General features: G+C 37.8%; 1 protein-coding gene across 1 annotated transcript in view; it reads right to left on the bottom strand.

Moving 5' to 3' along the window:
• The window catches only part of LRRC72 (leucine rich repeat containing 72), a 43,465-nt gene continuing 22,959 nt past the window's right edge, over positions 1 to 20,506 (bottom strand). The window contains exons 4-9 of the mRNA XM_039219689.1: positions 20,106 to 20,187; positions 18,311 to 18,421; positions 9,445 to 9,534; positions 8,386 to 8,538; positions 1,753 to 1,780; positions 1 to 231 (exon numbers count right to left, since the gene is read on the bottom strand). Of these exons, the coding sequence (XP_039075620.1) occupies positions 66 to 231; positions 1,753 to 1,780; positions 8,386 to 8,538; positions 9,445 to 9,534; positions 18,311 to 18,421; positions 20,106 to 20,187 (630 nt within the window). The 3' untranslated portion in view covers positions 1 to 65. The remainder of the gene's footprint in view (positions 232 to 1,752; positions 1,781 to 8,385; positions 8,539 to 9,444; positions 9,535 to 18,310; positions 18,422 to 20,105; positions 20,188 to 20,506) is intronic.

Here is a 20,506-nt window from a genome sequence, read left to right as displayed (position 1 = left end):
CACTTTATCACAGAGAAGTTTAATGAACAGCTGAAAACCACTAGGATTTCTGCAAATACCAGGGTTTATCTCAGTGTAACTGTGAGCATTTGAGGAGGTTCCGTGCCTTTCTCGTCGAGGTATTTTTCCTCTCGTGTTGGAACTGTGTCCCAGTTGAGGGAGGTAATAGCCATAGCTGATCTCTTCATGGACCTTACAAATACAGCATCTTCTGGGTTATCAAACACAGTTCTGCAAAAATGGCAATCATGTCAGAAAAAAAAATCATTAAACCAAAGTGAAATTTTAATTTAAACAAATAAATGAAATCTTGCCATTTGCAAGAACGTGGATGGAACTAGAATGTATTATGCTCAGGGAAATGTATGTTAGAGAAAGACATCTATAGGATTTCACTCATATGTGGAATCTAAGAAACAAAACAGATGAACACAGGGGAAGGGAAGGAAAAATAAGATATAAATGGACAGGGAGGCAAGCCATTAGAGACTCTATAAACTATAAAGACTCTTTAAACTATAGAGAACAAACCGAGGGTTGCTGGAGGGGAGCTGGGTGGGGCGATGGGCTAGATGGGTGATGGGCAGTAAGGAGGGCACTTGTTGGGATGAGCGCTGTGTGTTATATGTAAATGATGAATCAGTAAATTCTACTCCGGACACTGTTATACTGTATGTTAACTAACTTGGATTTCAATTTAAAAAAATAAATAAATAAAATAAGGAAACAAACAAAAAACCCCCAAATAAATGCCATATTTTTCTGTGTTATTGGTAGCCTCGTACTATTAACAAATAACTCTTGGCTTCTACTGATAAATGACTTTCAGAATAAGGAATGCTATTTTTATTGTATATATTGTTTATCTTTAAAATACAGTTTTTAAACGTATTTGGGATTGGCTATTCCACATTCACGTGTTCATGATTTGAAACCAGTGTTAAATGAGAATATTAAAATATCTGTAGATGTCATATGCATATTAGTATCTTAAGTACACTTTATTAGAAAGTTACTATTTCTCTACATTATGCTCTATCTTATTAGTTTTTAAAACTTTTTGTTAAATTTTTTTTTTGAGAGAGTGAGTGGGGAAGTGGTAGAGAGAGGGGAGAAGAGAAGGTGCAAAGTGGGCTCTGTGGTAACAGCAGAGAGCCCAACATGCGACTCGAACTCATGAACCATGAGATCATGACCTAGGCCAAAGCCAGACTCCACCTACGGAGCCACCCAGCCACCCCTACATTATGCTATATTTTATAAGTGAGCTTGGGAATAATATTTTTCAACCCCGAATCCAATGAAAAAAATACCCAAGTACAAAATTTAAAAAGAATAATGACTTTAAAATTCATTGATGATCTTGAATTTGAAATGCTTTTCATAGTTTAATGAAGTATTTACTTTTGAAAATGTAAATTCCAGTGAGTATATGCTAATCTATGTAACCTTTCACTAAACATATTTAGAGAAACATTAAACATTTGTAATTCTTAGGTTTTCTTTTTTATGCACCAAATCAGCTTTTTATTTATTTCTGGTTAGAATAATAATATTAAAAACCTAAATATGTCAAATATGAATAAAATTGCTTGAGCTTATTTGTCACAGAAAGACAGCAATTTTTCCCATCTATTGAACAGTTAGTCATTTTTTAACTCATTAAAATCTATTTGAGAAATGAAGATGATTTAAAGTCAATACAATTATAAAATAATTTGATAATAAAAGTAAAGTTAAAAAGTCACTTACTTGTCTACATTATTCGCAAATGCAAAATCTAAAAAGAATACATTTTTAAGTTAGTATTTTTCACATATTCGGCATTTTTAAACAGTGGAACAGTGCTATAATGGAAGAGGCTAGAGCACAACTCTCTGGTTTAAGAATGATCATTTGGATAAATAGTTCAATCCATCAAAAATGCCTTGATACTTAAGCCCAAACTGAACTTTTCTCTTAGTTATAGTGCCTTAGGTTTGCCTTTGGTTGGCCGCAAGTTCTTTAATTCAGTATAGATCTCAAAACTCTGAGAACAGAATGCTTAATCAATTAAGTTACCAATGGAATCTAAGTGGGGATTTTTGTCATTAAGATATTCACTCTCATGTGCAGAAAGTGATCCTTTTTCTTAGATAGATACAGGCATCTGTAAATGGACTGCCAGACCAAATGAGGAGAAATATTTAGGGCAGTTTAAACCTTTTGGATTCTTGGCATTAACTTCAAAAGAAACAGAACAAACAAATCTGAGATCACAAGAATCTCCATCTTCCCCAGCTTTGGAGCTCAAAGGCTAGTCCTCAAAGCCTGGATTTCTTATGGCATCTTCCAGAGACTGTCATTGCTTTGTTCATTCCTCTCCAGAGGCCTGGTGCCAGGACAGACATGGAATGTACCAGCACCTGTTGGGCCACCAAAGCCCGCAATACCACAAGCAGCAGGGAGCACATAGCCTCTGCCTTAGAGGAGTTCATGGCATTGTTCCCTTCACAAATGACGACCATTCCCTTTCTGATTTCCCCAGATTCTCCTGTGCTTTTTGTAGAATTTGCATTTTACTTATTTATGTGTTTATATATGTATTTATTATTTATAAGTAATGCCTATACCCATTGTAGGGCTCGAACTCGTGACCCTGTGATGAAGAGTCCCACGCTCTTCTGACTGAGCCAGCCAGGCACCCCTTCTGTATGTTTTAATTACAAAATGCACATTTTACTGATAATGAATATAAACTAGAGAATAGTAGAAAGTGAAATCTCCCTTTGATCTTTCTCAGTCCTCTTACCTAAGGTAATACTATTAAGAGTTTTGTATGTGTATTTACAGCCTATGTGCATACACATGTGTGTTCACACACATATGTGACCTCAGTTCCAATTTTGTCATACTCTTTATTGCTCAATGATGTATTTTTTATACTCTGTACCCCATGGAATAATTTTAAAGTGCAAGAGTTCATATTGTAGGAATGTGCCATAACTTAACATTCTTCTATGAAGGACCATTCAGTGTTTTCATTAGTTTTTCTTTTACTTAAAATATTTCATTGAGCAGTTTTATACATAAATCTTTGTTTATATGCACAAATACTTTTGCAAAAGAGACTTCAAATTTAATTGCTGTTTTGAATGGTTTGCACATTTTATATGTTGATGGATGCTGCCACATTGCCAAGAAAGTTTAGCTGGTTTACACTCCCACCAGTTAAGCTGTGCTTTTTTTCTCCTTTAATCTTTACTAACCTTTTCAACGTTTCATATCGGCAGGATGAAAATGATATCTCATTGTTTTATTTTGCATGTATTTGCTCACTTGTAAGGCTCATTATTAGACATCACATTTATTTCCTTCCCTAAATGTCTTGTTCATAGCTTTTGTCACTTTTTATAATTTGGAGTTAACAAACTGATTTACAGGAATCCTTTAATATAATAAGAATTAACTTTTGCCTGTTGTTTATGTTGCAAGGATTTCTTTCTATTAGGTCTTTTATTTGTTCCTATATCATATAATGTTTTTCATTTTTATGTAGTTTAAATCTGTCAACTTTTCATTTTTATGGCCCTGAGTTGTGTGTAAAGCTTTGATTGTACTTCTCCTTGGAATTATTTTTTTTTCCAAGTGCTTTTCAGTTCATTTATATTTAGATATTTAATCTCTCTGGAATTTGTTTTCCCTTACAATGCCTCCCTAAGAAAGTGGTTTTTGTTTATTTCTTTGGCCAAGGACTGCTCCGTGGCACCACTCCAGGGTCCCCCAGTCGTGACTTCCAGAACACACTCTGCTGACTGTGGATTTTTGCCTTCACAAATCCTTCTGACTCTGCAGTTTTCTCAGTTGCCACCCAGTCTCCAGTTCTCACATTGATCTCTGGTACCTCTCTGAGGCTTCATGCACAAAGAGAACTTGGCATTTGCTTTCCTGGATGTGCCTAGTGTCGTTGCTACTCAGGATCAGAGATTTTTTTTTTTAATATTTTTATTTATTTCTAGGAGAAAGAGAGAGACAGTGTGAGCAGGGGAGGGTCAGAGAGAGAGAGGGAGATACAGACTCTGAAATAGCCTCCAGGCTCTGAGCTGGCAGTCAGCACAGAGCCCGACGCGGGGCCCGAACCCACGAACCGCGAGATCATGACCTAAGCGAAAGTCGGACGCTTAACCGACTAAGCCACCCAGGCGCCCCTAGAGATTTTTTTAAGACCCGGCTTCCCAGGGTTGCAATCACCCAGCTCAAAAGTTTTAATTTTGACTTTTCTCTGGATTCTGTCCTCCTTGCCTTATATCTGGATTCACCCACTCTGGTGAACTATCCAATTGGTAAACAGTCTGCCTGAATTTTTGTTTGTTTGTTTTCTTCTTCTCTCTTCCTAACACATGCCTTCGCTGCTGCACCTAGGCTCTGGGACTTAGCCTTGCCTTGGCCTTAGCACGGGAGTTCCATCTTGTTTGGGGGAGAAGAGCAAATATAGAAATCCAGCAGTTTCACTTAGACCACTACTAGTCATTTAACAATTTTATTGATATTTTTATTTATTTTAATCACCCTTAATGCCTATCTATATTTAGGTAGTTGGTGAGAAATCTGCAAATGTTTACTTCCTTGAAGCCATACAAAAGCCCACAGGGTTTTGATTCTGAAGTTATTGGTTATCATACAATAAGCATGATAATTAATGGAAATCAATTAATGAAATAGGTACATGTCTTTTACCCATTTTATAAGGATGGACAGATGGGATTTGAAGAAACTCCAAGCTGATCTTACTTCTCAAGCTGTTTGAACATAATTGGTTTCTTTCCTAATTTAAGGTTAAAGGTATTGAAATCAAAATGTGGTGTTAAAATTGCCTTATGAATAATCTGAAGTATGATTTCTTCCCAGTTAAAGAATTCAGAGTCCTAAATGTATGTCACAGCATGATGAAATTGATATCAAAACAAATATAGAAACTATAAAACTATAAGACATATTTGAAAAATCTCCATAGTGAGTTTTATTAGTTTCATTATACATGTTTAGCTATTAAGCTAAAGTAAGCGAGGCTAAAGTATTGAGCTAAAAATACTATTTAGTTGCTCGGATATATTGGCATTTTGTAGGAAATGAGTAGATTACAGTCATCCTAATTTTTAGGAAGGCTATAGGCAACATAGTTGTTCAGAAGAACAACTCTCAGATGCAGTGAAACAGTCTCAGTTTTCTTTCTTCCTCAGATTTCATTTTTGGAGGTATAATGTGAAAAGTAGTAAAGAGAATGAAAGGATAATAGTTATTTCAGCAGTCTGGTTACACCAAAGAAAGGTAAAGCCGAAGGTAGTGGTCAGCTGTCTTCCTCATACCTGTAACTATAGTGCTGAAAAACAGATGGTGTGGTCTTACATGGCTTGTTATTACGTGTGTTAGCTGTTTTTAAGAGTGATTTTCTATCCAGAGATTCATTTCCTACCACAGCATGGCTTACTCGCATTAATCTGATAACATTCAGTTTGGGCATCTTATGTGAAGTGGAAAAAAAAAAAAAAACGAGGAGGAGACTAACAGAACAGGTCAGTTTATCACGCACTTCATATGTGTCAGATCAGGCATTGGTGGCAATGTTTTACGTACTAAGCATCGTGATAGCCAGAGGAAGATATTGTCTGTCCCTAGTTTTAAAATAAGAAAGCTGAAACAAATTAATCTCTAGATTAATAAAACTTCTATTTACTAGCATAGCTGGTATTCAAGCCTAGGGGGGGTCTGATCCCAAAGCTTGTGTTCTTGCCCCGCTGCTAGTTGCTCCTAACTGGGGTGTGTACTAGAATCACCTGAAAGGCTTGTTCAAACACAGTTTTCTGGGTCCCATCCTTGAGTTTCTAATTTAGTCCGTCTCTTTGGGGCACGAATTTGCATTTGTCACAAGTTCTTAGGCGATGCTGCTATTACTGGTTTGGGGGCCACACTTTGAGAACCACTGCTCTACACATTTCTGCAGCCAGAACATTTCTTTCATTCTCTGGGACATGCAGTGGGTAAAGGAACAAGTTCAATGGCATCTTGTGGAAACAATCATACAAATTGACAAGTTCTACAATTTAACTGACCTACTCCCTATAAAAGTCATGGAAACAAATTTCGAAATCCAGTTTAAATTTAAAAAGAGTAGTGGCACCTGGGTGGCTCATTCGGTTAAGTGTCCGACTTCGGCTCAGGTCATGATCTCACAGTTCATGGTTTCAAGCTCTGCATTGGGTTCTGTGCTGGCAGCTCAGACTCAGAGCCTGGAGCCTGTTTCAGATTCTGTCTCTCCCTCTCTCTCTGCCCCTCCCCCACTCATGCTCTGTCTGTAAAAAAAAAAAAAAAAAAAACCTATTAAAAAAATAGTAAAGGTCCATAACAACCAAATGTTATTAGGAACCTTGATTGGATTCTGGTTTGAAAGAGTGGCTATAGCAGCCATCTTGGAACAACTGGGAACATTTGAAAACGTATTATTATATATTAGATAATATGAGTACACTCATAGTTATTTAGATATGACAATGGTATTGTTAGTATATAGAAGAATGCCCTTATTTTTAAACTTACAGGCTAAATTACTTGGAAGTGAAGAGTCATGATATCTGCTACTGAAACATCTACATGGTTCAGTGGTATTTTGATGTTTTCCAGTTTACATGGAGTTGGGCATGACCAATCAGATGTAAGTAGAAGCTTTGAGGCGGTCCTTCTTGAATAAAGAGGCAAAGCCTCATATATGAAGGGTGGTGAATATGACAGAATATTAACAATTATTGAAAATATATGTGTATATGTAAGTATTTAGCATTCTTTCAACTTTTCCTATGTTAGGAAAATTTCACATTAAAAGGTTGAGGGGAAAGTCTTGATTTTGCCATTTTTTTTTCTCTTGCTCATTTTTTGAAAACGTTTAATTTTGAAAGAGCAAGTATGAGTGGGGGAGAGGTAGAGAGAGAGAGAGGGAGACAGAGGATCAGGCTCCCCACTGACAGCAGAGAGCCAGACGCAGGTCTCAAACCCAGAATCTGTGAGATCATGACCTGAGCCGAAGTTGGACGCTTGGTGGACTGAGCCACCCAGGTGCCCCACTTGCTCATTTTTGACTAGCTTCCTGGTTGTAGAATTTTTGGCTGACAGTTACTTTTCCTCAGTATTTTAAAGGCATTGGATCATTGTCTTCTGTCTTCCATAAATTGGAGTTTATTGTGAATCTATAACTTCTTATGTTGTAGGTAATCTACCTTTTCATTTTCATTTTCATTCTATTTTTAGATCATTTTGCCTTTGGTGGGGATTTTTGACGTTGTTATATGTTATTTATGTCTTTGGGTTAATTTTCTGTGATTAATCTAAAGATTCATATCATTTATCCAGTTTGGAAAATCCTCACTCCTTATCACCCAAACATCAACTTATGCCCAGATTCTCTATTTTTTTCCCCTCAGGAATACTAACCTGATACTGGACCTTCTGTTTCTAATGTCTCCTTGTCTCATCAGCTAATTAATATGTTCTATCTCTTGCCTTCTCTATGCTACATTCTGGGTAATTGCTTCAAAATTATTTTCCATCTTAATAGTTTTTCTTTCTAGAAAATCTTTTTTTATTTGTGTTTTTGCAAATCTATGTTGCCCCTTTGGCCAAGTGTCATGAGTAAAAGGCTTTTGTCTTTGTCTCTTTTTTGTATCTCCTTGTAAGGCCTGGCTATATAGCAGCCACCTTGTCACCATAAAGCACACTAAAAATAGAACTAGAGATGGATGTATTCTTAAACACTGATGATATTATTGAACTTCGCATTAGCCCTGAACACCCCACCTTTGTACTCGCTGCTGTGTGAGAAAAATCTCTATTAACTTAAGTCAATGAAGCTGAATTGCTGTTACACATAAGAAATTAAATTCTAACTAATAAAACATCACTGAAAATATTCAAATTATACTTATATAGAAGGAGTGTGTATGTAATCCAACCAAAATATTAAGTTATTATTTTTGTGTGAAAGAATTATAGATGGTCTTTATTTATTCTTAATATTTTTGCCATATTATCAACAACTTATAGCTTTAATTGGTGAAATTGTCCAATGATAGTGATGGTAATAACAACCATGGCTTATTTATGGAGACTTTTATATTCACTAGATACTAAAGCAAGAACTTCAAGGTACTATCGCATCATTGTCACATTACCTCATTTAATTTAATTTACATAAATGAGGATAAAATTGCATATCACTTTAATTAGACTAATAAAATTGGAAGATATTTATTTTACCATGTCAGGGTTTAGCTTATTGTAAATTGCAGCCATTATTATTATAGTCAAATTAACCAAAACTCTGAAGAATTTTGATTTCATTTTTGTTTTTCAAAATACCTGGAGGTACTCTCTGAGCCGGTGTTTGCTTAAACGGTGATCTAGGATTCCATGAGGCGTCTACTTTTCCTCCGAATGCTATTGATTGAACTATATGAGCCTTTTTGTGATTAAAAATGGTAATCATTGATCTTCTTTCTTTCTCTGTAACTTCTGACAAATGCAAATAGTAATGTTATTTTGTAGCATTATAGAGAAGCGGAGTGATTCAGAAGATAACTGAATACTTTCAAAAGTGTTTATCTGAACTATGTCATATGTGAACACTCTGTGGGAACTGTAAAGGGCTAATGCAGTTACTTCCTTGGAGGTAAAAGCAGCCCCCCAAAGTGTAAAATGTAATGCAGTGAGGTTATTTTTGTGGTTCATGTAAATCAGACTTACTAGTTTGTCTATAATGCTTAAAGGTATATTCACAAAGAAATTATCATTGATTATGTAAGTTTTAATATATATATTTACAAGATTTCAAAGAAAATTTTTATTTTATTTTTAATTTTTTAAATGTTATTTGTTTATTTCTGAGAGAGGGAGAGACAGCGTGAGCAGGGGAGGGTCAGAGAGAGAAGGAGACCCAGAATCGAAAACAGGCGCCAGGCTCTGAGCTGGCTGTCAGCACAGAGCCCGATGCGAGGCTCGAACCCACGAACCATGAGATCATGACCTGAGCCGAAGTCAGACGCTTAACTGACTGAGCCACTCAGGCGCCCCAAAGAAAACAATTTTTAGATCTTAAATCGGGCTTTAAGAGATTTAGTCCAATTCTCTCATTTTTGAAATAAAACACTAAAATGCTGGGGAGAAATGATTTGGCATCCAACACATTTATGTCAAAATCAGGGCCAAGGAATCCTGTCCTCATGCTCAGTTAAATGGCCTTTCCAATACAGTGATCAAGAGAAATAATTCCTAAACTAGGGCAAATTTCAGAGCAAAAATTTCAAAAATAAATAATTGAGAAACTCTATAAAGAAAACTATTTTCAAAGACTTTCAGCATTTTTAAGCCAGTGAGCTGAAGACTGCCTTTCAAATATTTCTCTGCAAGAGGTGTCCTTACGATTTCGATCAAGCACCTCTACTCCTGGAAGGTGGTAGATGATATATAAACGGTACAGGTTATATTGGCACAGAGGGTTTTGGAAGAGACCTGCAAAGAGAGAATCCAAATTAAGATGACAGATTTCAAAACAGGTTTCATGTGTCACTTGATAAAATATGGGAAATAGAATTAATATGAAACATAAGAACATGGAAAACTCTGCTTCATAGACCAAACCAATGGCCCTGCTAAACTCACTTTTCAGAGCAGCCCTTATTTCCCATTTGTTAAATTCATTCATCCAACAAATATTTTCTGAGTGCTTGCTATATACTAAGAAGTGTGCTAGGTGCTGGGGACATAGGGTTGACGCAAACCTACCCCAAATGAGGAAAATTTTAACATGTCCATAAGTTAATTAGTAAAGATACCAGCTCTGTGGAGGTCTTAATGATGCTGTTTATTGAGGTGTTTGTTTACTCGGTTCTCTTCTAGTCTCAGAGGTCACTTGGTGGCTGTGTGGAGATGGGCAAAGATGCAATCCACTGATCTAATATAGTTTTTTCTTCACTTTATTGATTTTTTAATGCTTTTAAAATTTATTTCTGAGAGAGAGGGAGGGAGAGAGAGAGAGAAAGCGTGAGTAGGGGAGGGGCAGAGAGAGGGAGATACAGAATGTGAAACAGGCTCCAGGCTCTGAACTGGCTGTCAGCACAGAGCCCGACAGGGGCTCAAACCCACGAACAGGGAGATCATGACCTGAGTCAAAGTGGGACGCTTAACCGACTGACCCATCCAGGCGCCCCTTCTTTCTCCACTTTTAACCGTTACACATAGGTCAGATTATGTAAATGTCAGTGGCGCCTTCAGATCTCAGCAGGAGCAGAGCAGAACAGGTGCTGATCGTGCCTCTTGTTTACCTCTGGCCAGAGGCACGTGCTTCTGATTTCCTTTGTGCAGGTGCCGTGACACCTAATGAATCATGCTGTCTAGTACATTGGCTGGAGGTGGGAGGCAGGCGCAGGTGGAAGAGCTCCTGGCATTTCTGACGTCACATACTTTAGACATCCACGTGTAGGTACATTTAAAAATTTTTTCAACTAGACGTTGTGAGAGTTTTATTTTCATGGAAAGAGTGAAGCATCTTCCCTCTTCTTCCCTAGGCATATGAAACAGGGTTACCTTAATACAATGTGAAATAAAACTTTTATGGTTTCCCCTTGAATAGCTTTAGCTTTTGGATTCTGCCAACATGCGATTTCTAGAAAAACACTTCTGGAAAATACATCTGGTGAGGAGAACCACTAGGTGGCAGTAGTAGAAAGAGTTCCAGCCGTCGTACAACTACATCACTATCACAAAATGGGGCTCATGTACCGTACGTGTGAAATTTAGGAGCCGTGCTGTAGCATTGGACTGTAAAATACAGAGAGGCTTGATAAAAGCATGAAAATATTAAGCATTATAAACCATGGAAAGAACAATTGGCAACATAAAGAAGGTAGGGGTGTGCTTCAAAGACGGTGAACTATTTTGATAAAAACTAAAAAATCATCTGGACGTTTCCCCTGTAGGCTATAAAACATGTTGGTATTTATCATATAAACACAAATTTTTCTAGCTAATGAAACCATTACATATAGCTATCCGTTGTGGAAAACTTGGGCTTTAGAGGGACTTAAAGCAGGCAATGGAAGACACCTGGTACATAGTAAACAAAAGCCATCAGAATGAAGAAGGCATAAAAGAAAATGTAGAGCAGGAGCAAAAAAGAATTTAAAGAAAGGAAATATTTATGCATTTGGGGGAAATTAGAGGGGAAAATGAAATGGAATTTTTTAAAGATTTCTTGAGTGACAAAAGTGATTTAGATTTTAATCTTAAAAGGAAAGGAATTTAAAGTGGTAAATAATTTTAATTACTGGACCGGGAGTAGGATGGATGTATATTAAACCAGTAATAAGGACAGATTTTATAAGATCCATAGGGATAATGCATTGTACTTGGAGCCAGAAAGAGAAAAGAACATCCTTCAAGGACGTAAAAGCAAAACGCAATTTGTTACTAATGAGAGTTTAGGAGGAAGAAAAAGTCCTAGATGCTTTAGTATGGAAGCCTGTTCTGTGGTTACTGTGTTGGAGAATCACATCTGACACCTCATAACCCTATCGTACATTAAAACAGTGGGGGGTCGAGTCTGCCATTGCCTGTGATGTTAATTGAAAATGTACCAATGACGTTGATTCTTGGAACACCCTTCCTCTTCTCTTTTCCCTCTGAGAACATTCCTATTTCATTTCTTTTCTTGGCTTTTTCTCCCAGTCTTTAGTTAAGTAACTTCTTTATGTAAATTGAAAATCTTCAAGCTTCAGCTAAACAGAACGTCAAATTTAGATTTACTGCTTGTACATTATTTATGAAAAAGGTGTCTCAATACTGAAGACTTAATGTGCTCATTGCGGCTCACCACTTACTCATCCTCATGTAAAATCTAAGTGATGGCAAGTCAGAACACTGGGCTATTAGCCCAGCCTCTGCTTACATTAACTTTAAAAAATAGGGTTAAACAATTTGAGAGGCATTTCAGCTTTATGATTTTTCACTTTTTTCCCCTTGCTCTTAAGTTTTAGAAAGAAGCAAATATTATTTCCAAATTCTTTTCCCCCTTCCATACTATTAAACACTCAACATTTTGGATTTATGAGTTTTGGATTGATGCTCTGAAATCACCATAAATTAAGTTTCTAAGATATGAAATCGGTTTCCTGTGTCTGAAAGTTCTGAAAGCCTTCCATGATGTATGGGTACATTCCTTTAGAAACTATGAAGCAAAATTGCTTACACTTTCACTTTCAATAGGTTAATACTATTTAATCCACTTTCCCTCTAGGCTACTTATAGAGTACACCTTGGTGGCGCCAGCACTGTCTTGCTTATCTTAATTTGGGATTCTGAGTCTAAGCAATTTACATCTATCCAATAATATATCAAAATGTCTCTGCTACCTTACTGCACTAGCTTGAATTACATGAGTCACATGTATGAAGCTACTTATTATTGAAACAGAAGAGAAAAAAGTTACTTAAATAATTGGCTTCAGTTAATTTTTTAAAACTTTTAAAGCTAAATTAAAAGCCATCATTTAAATGAACATTAAGGGTTTTAAGACCACCTTTGAAGAAAGTTGAAGTGATTAATAATGTACCAACATGTTCACTTTAATAGATGGGAAAATGATACAGAGAATTTAAAAACAGTTATGTTCTGTTTCTGTACAGAGCAGCCTGTGGAAGTGAGTTCAGCTGTCAATGATTTTGACACTAAGATTTTGACGTTGACGTTCTGGCTCAAGGTTACTTAGCAAGGTCAGCATCTCCATTGTTTTGTTTTTTTGTTTAATTTATGTTTATTTTTGAGAGAGACAGAGACAGAATGCAAGCAGGGGAGAGACAGAGGGACAGAGAGACACAGAATCTAAAGCAAGCCCAAGGCTCTTTGCTGTCAGCACAGAGCCTGACGTGGGGCTCGAATCATGAATCGTGAGATCAGGACCTGAGCCGAAGTCGGAGACTTAACCAACTGAGCCACCCAGGCGCCCCAGCATCTCCACTGTTAACCACTGTCTTACTTTAAACAAGATCTGTGGGCCACTGCACAGCACATGCTTGTACTGAATACAGAAGTCATCCCTGATTATTAAAAGGCAAACTTGGGGGCTCTTGGGTGGCTCAGTCGCTTTGGCTCAGGTCATTGATCTCACGGTTCATGGGTTCAAGTCCCGCGTCAGGCTCTGTGCTGATAGCTCGGAGACTGGAGCCTGCTTCAGAATCTTTGTCTCCCTCTCTCTCTGCCCCTCCCCCTCTCATGCTCTGTCTCTCAAAATAAATAAACATTAAAAACATAAATAAGAAAAGGCAAACTTGGACTAAAGCAGGGGATGAAGACAGTGGAGGGGTCAGAATATTTTCTTCTTCGAGACCAACAGCAAAGACCCAGATGGCTCTTTTTATTGGGTGGATTGTTCTGTGTTGTTTGGGAGGAGTGGTCCTCATGGGGTTTTGGAGTGGTGGTGGGTGTTTGCAGCTGATGGCCAAGAAAGAATTCTTGAAGGCATTTTTGGTGCAAAAAGGTGCTTTTATTAAGGCTCAGGGACAGGATCGGTGGGCAGAAAGAGATGAACTTGGGTGGTGAAGAGTGACTGGTTATATACCGTGGAGTTGGGGGAGATAAAGTCAAGAGGAAGTTTCTTAAAGGGTTTTCCATATGCTAAAGAAGATTCATTTACTGGAGGCCTAGCTATTGTTAAGTTAGGGTCATATTTCCCTCTAGCAAAGCTTTATCATTAAGGCAGCAGGGAGTTTCAAGAGAAGGCTATTGATAAGATTGCTTCTTCTTATAATTTACTAAGATACTTGTGAACTGATGGAGACTATTAGTTGAATAGTTTGTTTTCTGTCCTTTGTGCTTGGGCAGCCAGGAGTGCCTGAGGAATATCACACATATCCCGCCTGTAGGCAGAGTAGGGGGTTGTGGTTTGTGGGGTGTCAGCTTGTCTTCTACTCTCTCATCAGTCCTACTTGAGCCATTTCAGGTAGAGGCTCAAATGTAGAGGTCATGAGGCCATCGAGATCATAGCCCCACCCTGATCTCAGTGTCCCTCTTGAAAGTGGCACTCTGTCTCTAATGGTGAAACCTTAAAGAGCTTCTGGGAAGCAAATCTTAAACATTATGCAGTGCTGGGACTTCTGGGTGGCTCAGTTGGTTAAGCATCTGACTGTCTCAGGTCGTGATCTCGCAGTTCGTGAATTTGAGCCCCATGTTGGTCTCTGTGCTGACGGCCCAGAGCCTGGAGCCTGATTCAGATTCTGTGTCTCCTTCTCTGTCTGCCCTTCCTCTGCTCACACTTGGTCTGTCTCTGTCTCCCAAAAAAATAAACATTAATAAAAAAATATATCTAAAAACTTATGATGCAATGCAGGTGTCTGAGTGTACGTTCCAACAATGGAGCTTAAGGAAACAAAGAATTTGAGAGACATGAGGAGAGTGAGGGGCGCCTGGGTGGCTCAGTCGGTTAAGCGTCGGACTTCGGCTCAGGTCATGATCTCACGGGTCGTGGGTTTGAGCCCCGTGTCAGGCTCTGTGCTGACAGCTCAGAGCCTAGAGCCTGCTTCAGATTCTGTATCTCCCTCTCTCTGTGAGCCTCCCCTGCTGACACTGTCTCTCTCTCCCTCAGAAATAAATAAAAAACATTAAAAAAAGTTTGAAATGAGGAGAGTGAAAGTTTAGGAACAGCAGAGTGTTAAGTATTTTGTGGCTGCTGCTGGTGGTGTTTCTCCTCTGTGTGCTGGGAGAGAGGCAGGGGAACTGAAGGTCAGGGAACGTCATCAGCCAGAAAGTGGGTCTTTGAAACATGTAGCTCCTGATTTAGAAAGAGTTCACAGCAAGGGAGGGAAGAGGGACGCGGAGCTGGAGAGGGAGGGTGTGGAAAGGTAGACCGCCTGGAGAGAAGAGGTGGGGCCCTCCTGACTCAGCCTGGAAGTCAGGAATTCCAGTTTCCAGGACCTCACACCCGGCAGCTGGGCTAGGCCTCCCTGAAGCTCCCAGCCCTGTGTCTCCTGGGCCATCTCTTGGCAATCCTCCTCAGAAACGCCAAAGGAGGGGAAAATGCCGAAATGGATTAGAGGTTTTCCTCCAGGCTGTTTTCTCACCCTCTGAAGAACTTGTAATTGGAGTGGAATAATAACAACACTTTAGCATTTTATGCGGTTTTACAACTTGAAAAGGCAAAAATTTTAACACTTGAAAATACATAGATCTCTCATTTTAATTAATGAGCTGAATTTAATCTGTGATTGCAAATGGGGCTCAGAGAAACTTAATCTGAGCACATTACTGCACAAATGCAATTAGTAGTCTGGTACATATGAACCTTTTTCCCATATAATATCTTCTACCAAAATGGGGCAAGCGTTCCAAATGAGCGTATTTGCTACCAAAGCTTTTCTAAAAATGTTTTTTTTTTTTTTTTTAGGTAATTGGACATAACATTCTTTCCATTTCAAAAAGTGATCCCATTACAAGATTCTCAGTTGGAACAACTGTAGTCACGTAACGTGAATTATATCTCTCTGATTATAAGTAGAGGTCACTTCAACTGTTGTGACAGGAAATGATAAGGACATTATATTACCAGGCTGCCCAAACTAGAGAAATGGAAGAGGCAACCCCACCTCGGGGCTGACATAACTGTGCTCACATACTCGCTTAACAAGGGACGTGGTGGCTGGATTTCAGAGTCCACTCAACTCCTGCACCCAGCGCTTTGTTCCAGGCATAATCCTGTTGACTCAGATAGGTCAACCTTGATTGTTAACTTCCACATCTTGTCTTGTAAAATAAATCTGCTGAAATTATGGAGTTCTTACATTTAGCAAATTGTCTATTTAGTTGGTATCAAGTTCCTTCAGCTCTCTAAAAAATATTTAGGCTGAAACTTATAAAACCATACGCTCCAGATCTATCTCCAGGTCTCTCTTGTTTAGTTTTGTGTTCCCGTGTAGCAGAGGGTCACATAGTGAATGCATGATAAATATTTATTGAATGAATGAATAAATGAATAAACAAACGAGAAATATTTATTAAACAAGCAAATGAATAGAAGCGAAACAAAGAAACAGGGCATGAGTTTAAGTTTCAACATTTCTTAGTAGTTTGGTTAAAGCTCTGAGACCTACGTTCCCACTATTAAAGGGGATTTCATTCTAATCATAGGATTTCTGTAAAGATTTAAATGAGACTATGATAAGAGAGCATCTTCTCAACAGGAAAGACATTCAAATATGTTGTACTTATAATGACTATTATTTAAAACGTCATTTTTTTAAAAAGTAGTCTTCACATCCAGTGTGGAGCCTCAAGTAGGTCTTGAACTTAAGACCCTGAGATCAAGACCTGAGCTGAGATCAAGAAGTTGGTGCTTACCTGACTGAGCCACCCAGGTGGCCCAGGTTGTTTTTAAAATCTATTTACTACTATTTACTATTTCCAGACTGAATGTTTCTTAATTCATTATGTAATTTACATAAACCACAGTAAACCCATTTTTGTTTTTATTGCTGTTTCAAAATAACATTAATGTCAAGAAATGCTTTTTAAAAACATGTCTTACAAAGTTAGCTTACTGTTTGAGACAATCCTGAGAGCTAGCTATTTGCCCATTTTATGGGAAAATGAAGATAAGTAAGAGTTCCAGATCAGTCTTTTAATCACAGAAGCATTTGTTCAACACAGGAGGGCCAGATAATTCCAATACGCAGGCCAATCCTGAGTCTTTCACAGACCCTCTCGTGTGTCAGAAATAAGCCTGGAATTATTCGCATGTTAAAAGGCGTCTAAGGGGGCAAGGCTGCCATATTGCCAGCTTGAGGGGACACCATTCAGCGTGTAGTCAGTATCAGTGTGTCCCTTGGGCCTGTGCCATGTAACAGCTCTGAGAAGAACAAGACAGGAAGGAACCAGAGATGATGAAAACCTAAATAGAGGAAGCAGACAAGAAAGACTGGTGATAGGCATGCACTAACTAGTGAGTGGCTGAGGATAATAAGGGAGGGCGAGTGGTCTTGACCGACTGCTCAGTTTGTGCCCCAAGTGGGTGTGCTGAGTGGAGGCATAGGTATGGGAGTCAACTTAGATTACTGTATGTTTCCTAAATATCTGTCCCTAACTTCTTTCCAAGGGAAAAGTCACCGAGATTTTAGATTAACAACAACGAAGCATGAAGTTCCCATAAACTTGATATAATTTTAATATTTGGATTTCAACAATCTACCTATAAGTCATTTTTCCCCACTACAGTACATGTAACTGACTACCCCTGCAAATATATGAAAACCTGAATCACTCTATGTATTGCTCTGATCAGAATCTCCACCATCAACACCATTTTACACATATTCAAAACACTGTTTAAGGTAAGTCTGAGAAATAAATAGAAAATAAATAGGAAAAAAATATATATCAATTTCATGACATTATATAGATAAGTCTCCAAACTAAAGTTGGAAAACCCACTCCCTTATCTGAGTGTCTCTTCCCTTGGTACACCCAAAATCATTTATCCTCTGTTGCAACTGTGTACACGTTATCTACCCTTCAAGATTATAAGCTTATTGAGTAAGAACTATGTATTATTTATTTTTCCGACCCATTTCATGCTGTCTTTCCCTACACAGGTCACCTCCTTCCTGGGGGTGATTCAATATACATGAACAAAATTTTCTGCTTACCCACTGGAAAGCTCTAAAAAATTTTAATTTTTTGGTGTCAGCTTTATTAATACAATTCACAGGCCACATAGCACTCATTGTTAAGTATGCAATTCATATTTTTTAGTATATTCAAAGTGTTGTGCAACCATCACTACAATTTTAAAACATTTTCATCACTCCCCAGAGAACCCCTAATTCCTTAGGGTTCCCCTCTTCCCAGTTCCCCTTTTCCCTCCCAGCCCTGGACAAACAGAAATCTGTTTAAAAATAGCTACCTCTCAGGTTGTTACCACAATAGATATATCTATTCTGGACATATCATATAAATGGAATCACATAATATGTGAAAACACATTTGAAATGAAACCAAACATACAGGTGTAAACACGTAAATCTTTGGTCACTTTAGTCATTTCCCTTTGACATGCCATATCCATTCTCCAAAACATTTTTCTACCTGTTATTCTTTCAAAAACATATTTTAAAAAGATTAAGATTTAGTCTTCTTTTCAGGAATATTTAGCTATACCACTGATCTAATGGAAACTTAAAAAATGTAACCTGTCCTGTGTCACTACTATTTTAACTTATGGCCATGTAAATATACAAATGAATACTTAGGCGCTTCAGATTGAGCATTCCCTTCAGTTCCTTCACTGTTGCATCGATGTCCGTTAGCTCATTATGATGTAGCAGAAGGATATGCAATGAAGGTAGAGAGTGCAGGCCTGAAAAATATTATTTTATACCAAATTTTAAATGTTTTTAATGCTAATTAAACAGGCCAAGTAAACAAAAGCGAAGAATACATTTCAGCTGGTAAAAGGAGTCATTACTAATAATGTGAATTATCATTGAGAATACAACAAAGCATAAGAATTTGAATGACTGCGTGTGATGTGGGAATGTAATGTCAATTTCTTTCCACTGTTACTGTTTTACATTTTTTCTTATAGCTATCATTGTTTTTGTTTGATTTCAGAGGGGTTATTTTCTTAGTCTTCTTTTTGTTGTGTTTTGTCACTGTTAACTTAGATTTATAATGCCAATCGAGGGAATAATTACTCGTTGAATTCAGTACTTTCCCCAAAATTTCTCAGTTAATTTTTTTCTTCACACAACAGGAACAGTATTCACATTACTTTTGTTGATTCTAAATTCCACATTTCCCCACACTTTTAGCATAAATGAAAGTGGGTTGTGTCTTTACAATAGCCACATCATAGGTGAATTCGCAAGATTTTCTTTCTTCACAGTACATGAAATCATGTTGGATCATTTTTTTAAATGTGTTTATTTATTCTCAGTGTGTGTGTGTGCAAGCGGGGGAAGGGCAGAGAGAGAATCCCAAGCACTGTCAGTGCAGAGCCAGAAGCAGGGCTACATCGCACAAACTGCGAGATCATGACCTGAACAGAAATCAGGAGTCAGATGCCTAATGGACTGAGCCACCCAGGTGCCCTGAACTCACGGTGGATCTTAAAATTTATGCCATATTGATCCTATGATACAGGATATTAAAAAATGTTTTGTGCTGTACCTCTTTTTATTTCATGATCATAGTACATCAGGTACTTTTATACCTGACTTGAAACTGTCAGCTTGGATATATAAAATTAATTCAGAGTGAAAGAGGAATTTGGCTAGCAAAAATTATAGTCACTGAAAACATTAGGAGTATTTATAAAATCTTTATAAAGTGTATAAAGTTTGAATGGCAAAATTTCTATTTAAAAGATTGTTTTACATTTTGAATAAGGCACATGACAATATTGGACTAAAACAGTAATCTAAAACACATTTTTTTTAACATTTACTAATTTTTTGAGAGACAGAGTATGAACAGGGGAGGGACAGAGGCAGATGGAGACACAAAATCCGAAGCAGGTTCTAGGCTCTGAGCTGTCAGCAAAGAGCCCGATGTGGGGCTTGAACCCATGAACTCTGAGATCATGACCTGAGCCAAACTTGGCGCTTAACCAACTGAGTCACTCAGATGCCCCTAAAGCACATTTCTTAAAATGATATGTACATAAGAGCATTTTATTTTTATTTGAATTATTTTTTTACTGTTTACTCATTTTTTGAGAGAGAGAGCTCGCTCGTGCTTGTGTAAGTGGGGGAGGGACAGAGAGAGAGGGAGACACAGAATCTGAAGCAGGCCTGTCAGCACAGAACCTACTGTGGAGCTCAAACCCACGAACTGCGAGATCATGACCTGACCCATAGTAGGATGCTTAAATGACTGAGCCACCTAAGCGTCCCCATAAGAGCATTAAAAAAATAGATTTCACTACACATTTTCAATAGAAATGTTAAAACATATTTTTGCCTGCCATTAGCTGTACCATAGTTACCAGTTACTACTCAATTGAAAATCTATTCAATCAGTAGAAAAAATGTAAGACATACCTTCTATCTCGAATATGGCATTGTTGTTTAGATATAGTTCTGTCAGACAATAGTTTCTAGTTAGAAATGTTATTCCATGGAGCTGAAAATGAGAGATAATATATTTCTATAGTAATTACATATATATATATGTGTGTGTGTGTATGTACATATACATAAAATTATAATAAGATTCTTGGAAGTTTGATGTTTGCTGTTATTATTATTTGTGACATTTTGGTCTGGGCTATGAGTTTACATCCAGACTGTCTGAGGACATTGTGAAGAAAAAGATGTTTTCAGATAATTGATGGCAAACCTTTCATAACGTCTTGACCAAAGCTTCTTGCATGCTTTTCAGGCCCTTGCAATCTGGCCTAGCCCCGTTGCTCTATCTCACCTTGTTGCCTCACAGTTCTGCC

The sequence above is a fragment of the Hyaena hyaena genome, unplaced genomic scaffold (assembly GCF_003009895.1).
Source record: "Hyaena hyaena isolate Hyena2069 unplaced genomic scaffold, ASM300989v1 scaffold_827, whole genome shotgun sequence".
Classification (NCBI taxonomy): Eukaryota; Metazoa; Chordata; class Mammalia; order Carnivora; family Hyaenidae; genus Hyaena; species Hyaena hyaena.
The sequence above is the reverse complement of the archived record's forward strand: the minus strand, read 5'-3'. Positions and strand labels throughout refer to the sequence as shown.